A 6601-nucleotide genomic window follows, 5' to 3' on the forward strand; every position below is an offset into this window, starting at 1 on the left:
TGGGTCTCGAACCCGCGGGCTCAGGCAATCCACTCACCTCAGCCTCCCAAAGGCGTGGGATTATAGGCTGAGCCACTGAGCCCGGCTTTTTTTACAGAGCAATTAAAACAAGAGAAAAATTATGCATTCTAAATCTGTGCTACAAGAAAAACACGATTATTATTTGACAGAGCCTAAAGGACTTTGCATGGTTCTTGATATTCCTACCCCCACTGCAGAAGTCATTTCTTTTTTTTTTTTAATTTTATTTTAAAGATATGGGGTACAGTTCAGGATTAGGTATACAAGTGGTCATACGGGTACAGTTTGGACCTCCCTTGGGTCCCCACTTTGCCTGGTTTGAGATCAGGTACTCTTATTAATGCTGTTCTCTCCCGCCCCTGGCCACCTCCAGCCCAGTAGTATCTTGCTACTGCCACTCCTTTTCTTAAAGTATTATGGTAATTGTTCAGGGTCCACTTATGAGTGAGAACATAGGGGACTCTGCTCTTTGTGTCTGTGAGAGATCACTGAGTATGGTGGATTCTAAATCCATCCAAGTTGCTGCAGAGTCCATGTTTGTCCTTCATGGCTGCATAATATTCCATCGTGTGTATGTACCACATTATTTTAATCCAGTCCAGTTTCAGCAGCACGTTTGGTTTCATGTTTTTGCTATTGTGAATAATGCTGCAATAAACATGTGTGTGCAGGTATCTTTTTTTGTAGGATGATTTGAGTTCTGAGTATATTCCCAGTAGGGGGATTGCTGGGTCATATGGAAAGTCAATTTCTAGTTCTTTCAGAAATCGCTACACTGTTTTCCACAGAGGTTGCACTAATTTGCATTCCCAAAGCGTTCCTTTTTCTCCACATCCTTGCCTATATCTGTTGTTTAATTAATCATTTTATTAATGATGGCCATTCTTACTGAGGTTAGATGGTATCTCAGTGTGGTTTTGATTTGCGTTTCCCTGATGATGAGTGAGGCTGAGCACTTTTTCATGTGTCTGATGGCTGCCCGTATATCTTCTTTTGAGAACTGTCTGTATATGTCTTTTGCCCACTTTTTAAAGAGGCAGTTTGTTTTTTCCTTTCGGCATGTTTGAGTTCATTGTAGAACCTAGATATTAGGCCTTTGTCAGATACACAGTTGGCAAATATTTTTTCCCATTCTGTGGGTTGTCTCCCCATTCTCTTGATGTTTTCTTTGGCTTTGCAGAAGCTTGTTAGTTTGATGAGGTCCCACCTGTATATCTTATTTCTTAAGGTGTGGGCATTTAGGGTTCTGAATATGAATTGGTTTCCAGTTCCAATTTCCATAAGAGTATCTCCTGCGTTTTCTAGGATTCTTATAGTTTGAGGTTTTACATTTAGGCTTTTGATCCATTTGGAGTTAATTTTTATGTATGGTGATAGGTAGGGATCCTGTTTCAGTCTTCTGCATGTGATCAGCCAGTTTTCCCAGCACCATTTACTGAATAGGTTCTCCTCTCCCCAGTGATTGTTGTTGGAGGCTTTGACAAAGATGAGTTGGTTGAGAAATTGAGGTTTTGCTTCCAGAATCTCTGTCCTGTTCCATTGGTTGATAGTCATTTAATTGTATTTTTCTTCACTTAAAAAACCCTGAATGACTCTTCTTTGTCAGTGGGACAGAGTGTAAATTTCTTTGACATTCTAGGCTCATCAAACTCTTGTTCCTTTCTATTGTAACAATATTCTCATTTTTGAGGAGATGGAGGGGAGGGATCAAGTAGAAATTAATGCCACTCAAACATGAGATTCTTATGTGCTGCAGAGCCCACAAACGGGTGAATAAATGTCTTGGGTAGTTTTTTTAGTTCTGTACCACAGATACTGCAGTAGGTGCTGAGCATATGGAAATGAGTGAGACCATAACCCCTGTGTTCAGGAAATTCATAGGAAATAGGTCACAGCCAGCTTACTGAGCCGAACAGTAGAAATGTATAGGAGGCATGGCAGGGTCACTGAAGAGATAACCGATTATGAGGGCATTTGTGGAGGGGGAATGAGAATGGGGAAAGACTTATAGGGTAGAGGGGGCTTGAGCCAGGTCTTAAAAGTTAGGTGGGAATTCGCTAGTCAGGTAGGAGTTAGGTGGGAATCCAAGGAGAGTGGAGAACATTCTCAGCGGAGGCACCAAGGTAGAGGGTTCTGCGGTTACTGGAAGTAACATGGGGGGTGATCAGTGGGAGAAGAGGCTGGACTGAGCAGCGTCAGCTGTGCAGCCCCTGCATGCTGGGCCCTTGGCTTGAATCCGGGCAATCAGTGGAGCCAGCCTGGCCATTGTTCACTGCCATGTGCTGCTCATGGTCACAAAAATAATGTCAGCTTCAAGAATGCCCTTGATGAAGTAGTACAGATTATTCCTTTTATTAAACGTGACCCTGGAACCCAGTATTCTGTGATGAAATGGGAAGCACTTTCACAGTTGAGTTGTGAATCTGTCCCTTTTGTCACAGAGCTCCAGTTTGACTTGAAAGGGTGACTAGTCAACAAACTGATGTTCAGACCTGGGCGTCTGACAGATCTCGCCTCAAAAATTAACAAAGTGAATCTGCCATATCACGGAAGACAACTGATAGTATTTGTTGCTCCTGATAGAATTTGAGTTTTCAAGTGAATATTAAAATTTCAGAAAACTTACATGTGCCACCGTGAGCTTGACAGCCTCCTCCTATGTATGGCTTTTCTGATGAGCTTGGTGATACCGATGGGTGATCTGTTGATATTAAATGATGAAATGTCAGCATTTGGAAGATCTGCATAACTCAGTGAACCCCTTTTCCTAACTGACCAATGCGTGTTATAAAACCATTGTGGGTAAAAATCCATTCAAAGTGCAAGACAGACTAATGGTTTTAAAGTAACTAAGGACAGAGAGTTCACTGCTTTGGTTTCTGTCTCCAACACTGCATCCAGCCTTTAAGACTTTAACACTTAGACATTTGTGTAGTATCAAAGACGAATATTTCCAACTATCTGTAAGACAGCAAATTAAAATACTTCTCCCTTTTCTAGTTACATATTTGTGTGAGACTGATTTTTTTTTATACTTCAAAGTAACATATTGGAGTGGATTGAATGCAAAAATGGTTATCAGAACTCATTTGTCTCTTACTGTAAAGTGAAGCATCCAAGTGCTGAAAAAAAGCGGTAAAATAATGCCATTCTTCTCACTAGTGTGGTTTCAAAAATTTTTAAAATATTATTTTAAAATGAATTTACAAATATGTATATAATTTCTTGGTTTTAATTTCTAGTGTACTAAATATCTTAGGTATAATCTGTATAAACAAAAGCTCTTTGAGCGCAATAATTTTTATGAGTATAAGAGGTCCCCAGACCAAATGATTTCAGAACTACTGATCTGGGAAAGATGATAGTGTCTGAATGAAGGTTCTCAGGTTCCACTTGTGCTCAAGTTCTGCCTTCTACAGGCCTCTCTGTTTAACCTGGTCCCTTTATACCCCTGCACTTCCATTTTGAACATAGTATTAGCATTCATTGTGAAAACTTTATATTCATATATTGCTTTGTGGTACCTTTTTAACTGATTGATGTATGTACATATTTTAAATTATTTCTTCAACTACATTGTAAGTCTAGAAGACAGGAGTTTTTCTATTTCTTGTATATGTATGTGAGGTTTGTTTTAAACCTCAGAATCTAGTCCATTGGTATTTATATACACAGAGGTTACGCGTTAGAATATAGTTTTTGTTGAAGAAAGCCAATCCTGTTCTTCCTCCATAGACATCATAGAATTTCAGAGTGGAAAAGGCTCTTGACTGTTAATCCAGTTCTGCCATTTCCTTCCATACATGAGGAAGCAGAGGTCTGGAGAAGTGATATGTCTTGGGCCTAGGTCATATAGCTTTAGTCACTAGGAAACTGAGTCCTTGGTCCTTTCCAGCCTTTTATTAAGGGTGAACTAATAACAAAGTAAGCCACTCTTGTGTCTTAATTCTTAAGAACACTTGTGTTTTCAAGTGTTCCTTTTTATTTTTCAAATGAAAGAGTCACATGTGTATTTGTGAAACAGCTTGTGCCAGTGAAGTGGGAGTTTGATATTCAACAGATATAAACATTTGCTCAGCATTGTTTTCCTGAGTTCATATGGAAAATGGACTCAACTCAAAGGTAAAAGTGTGGTTTAAGTCAAGTTTAACATTCTTAGGATGAATGATGAACTTTTCCCTGCCCAAGACATTTACCATTTACGGGCAGAGTCATGCATCTGAGGCCCTGTTTTGATTTTTTCATTGGAGTGTTTTTTACAATATCACCTTCTTTCCAGGGTCCAAATGCCAAGCCTGTAGTGTCCTTCATTGCTGGCTTAACCGCTCCTCCCGGCAGGAGAATGGGCCATGCAGGGGCGATTATTGCCGGAGGAAAAGGTGGAGCTAAAGAGAAGATCTCCGCCCTCCAGAGTGCGGGAGTTGTGGTCAGCATGTCTCCTGCACAGCTGGGAACCACCATCTACAAGGTGAGCCCCGAAAGTGCCCGATTGCTCGGAGGTGCAGGCCTTCTCAGGGAGGGACCATGCGGGGTACCTGGAAACCATGCCTTTGCTTCTGGGTATAAATCTGTTTTATTTCATTCTGAGGTGCAGCTTGACAGTCTTTATCAACCCTGCTAATGTCTAATGCCCTAATTGGGCATGGACAAGACTAACATTCTGATTTTAAAACTTCCTTTAAACATCGAGATTTGTATTTTTCTAAGTGGTAAGATAAAACATATGAAAAAGCATCATGGAGATCATAGGAGAGATGTGTCATGATTTCCATTTTAAGGGCATAGGAGGAGGTTGTGCAGAGAACTGCCTTGTGTTTTGCATTTTGTCTTTTCCACGGAGGGCCTTTGGGCTTGTAGCCACCCCGACTGTTTCCAGGGAAAGAGCCTGGAGGCTGAGTAATAGGAATGAAAAACTTCAGCTTCTTTCTGTCCCTGGCTGTATTGTGATGTCATTGTTATTTACAGGTTGGAGGAATGACTTCTTAACCATTAAAAAAATTCCCATATTAATGGAACATTGTGGGTCTTCCATAATCTTTGCAGTGATTTTCAGCTTGTCTCTTTGAGTTTAAGGCTCTCTCTCCTTCTTTATTTTATATGGTTATTGCCTTGTCAAGAAAAGCAAAAAACAACAAAAAACTTGTTTCTTAAGCATGCTGAAAATCGGCACCAATTTTCCTAGAAAGGTGCAGTGTTCAGAGAGATTTTCAAAATCCTGATTTGGTGTGATCTTTGACCTTGTGACTGAAAACACGAACTCCTTGTTTCATTGAATCTTTGCATGATCATGTCTTTTGGAATATAACACTGTGGCACACAGCATTTGAAAGAAATCTGGGTGGTCAGTGAGTGTAGAGTATTTGAAAGAAATCTGGGTGGTCAGTGAGTATAGAGTATTTGAAAGAAATCTGGGTGGTCAGTGAGTGTGTGAAGAATTTTATTTGAAGGTGCTTAAATTCACACTGGAGGTGTGTTACCATTTTACTCCAGTAAGTGGCAGCAGGCATCTACACATTTGTCCTGTTCTAATTGTTACTCTCTAGAAAAATATGATTTTCAGTATTGTTTCCTTAAACAGTATTTTGTTTAAGGTATTTGTTTCAGATGTTTCTGAGGCTCTTGACATTTTGTTCAAATCCTAACTGAATCTCTGTTTAGCTTTATTCTCTGAGAAACTAAGTAAACCTGTTTCCATTGTCTTATTAAAGGGGTTGGTTGTAGTTCCTATAGATAGCATTACAGCCTTGGATAAGCACGATGAAGTTTGTCAGCTCCTCGTATTATTATTATTGTAATACTGAAGTGAAAAAATAAGTATTATTTTTAAAGCCTCCTTCTCAGCTTCTGGGTTTGGGAGACAAAGTTGAAGCTCTGCATCTAGCTTGGTGAAATTCAGGTTGACTAATTTGAAAGCTGTTATTTTGTGTTCAGTACCCTCATCCTGAAACATTTTACTTCTGTCATTTGGTTGTTCAAAGGATTCTAAAGATAATAGGCTTCAGAATCATTTTAACCATGAATATAATTTGCATCTCCTATCTTTTTATTTTCTCTCTGTTCTCCTTCTCCTCTGTTTCTGAAGGAGTTTGAAAAGAGGAAAATGCTATGAAAGAAGAAGCAAAGTTTCTTGAAACTGTGGATTGAATCATGGGAGACATGGGGCCCAGCAGCTTCTGTGGCCCCCTGATGGTCAGGCTGTGTGCCCGATTTTGGCCTTCCTTGCCACAGAAAGCCCACGCGAAGTGAAGGATGGATGTCCTGAATTGAGATCTTTTCACCTGATTGTATAACAAAGACAACCAATAAATCTACCATTTAATTTGACTGTGGTTTTGGAGACTTCTTGTTCCAGTGTGTGGGGTGAGGAGAGAGGGAGAATGGAGGGGTGTGTGTGTGTGCGTGCGTATGTGCTTGTTTTAACATTGTAACCAAAACTTCTGAGAAACTGAGGCTGTAATAACTTCAACGTGGCATTTATCATTATCCTAGATGTAGAGTGGCATCAGGTCTCTGATTCAAAAATCAGTTTTCTCACGTGTATGCATAATAATCTCCATCTTGCAGGGTGGTTTGGAGAGTT

The 6601-nt window shown here is 40.0% G+C and overlaps 1 protein-coding gene across 1 annotated transcript in view; it reads left to right on the plus strand.

The window, feature by feature from the left end:
• SUCLG1 (succinate-CoA ligase alpha subunit) overlaps positions 1-6345 on the plus strand; it is a 35549-nt gene extending 29204 nt beyond the window's left edge. Inside the window, exons 10-11 of the mRNA XM_021715215.1 lie at positions 4301-4489; positions 6104-6345. Of these exons, the coding sequence (XP_021570890.1) occupies positions 4301-4489; positions 6104-6130 (216 nt within the window). The 3' untranslated portion in view covers positions 6131-6345. The remainder of the gene's footprint in view (positions 1-4300; positions 4490-6103) is intronic.
• The last annotated feature ends 256 nt before the right edge of the window (positions 6346-6601 follow it).

This window comes from Carlito syrichta, unplaced genomic scaffold (assembly GCF_000164805.1).
Source record: "Carlito syrichta isolate Samal-C Ts95f unplaced genomic scaffold, Tarsius_syrichta-2.0.1 Scaffold306846, whole genome shotgun sequence".
In the NCBI taxonomy this organism is placed as follows: Eukaryota; Metazoa; Chordata; class Mammalia; order Primates; family Tarsiidae; genus Carlito; species Carlito syrichta.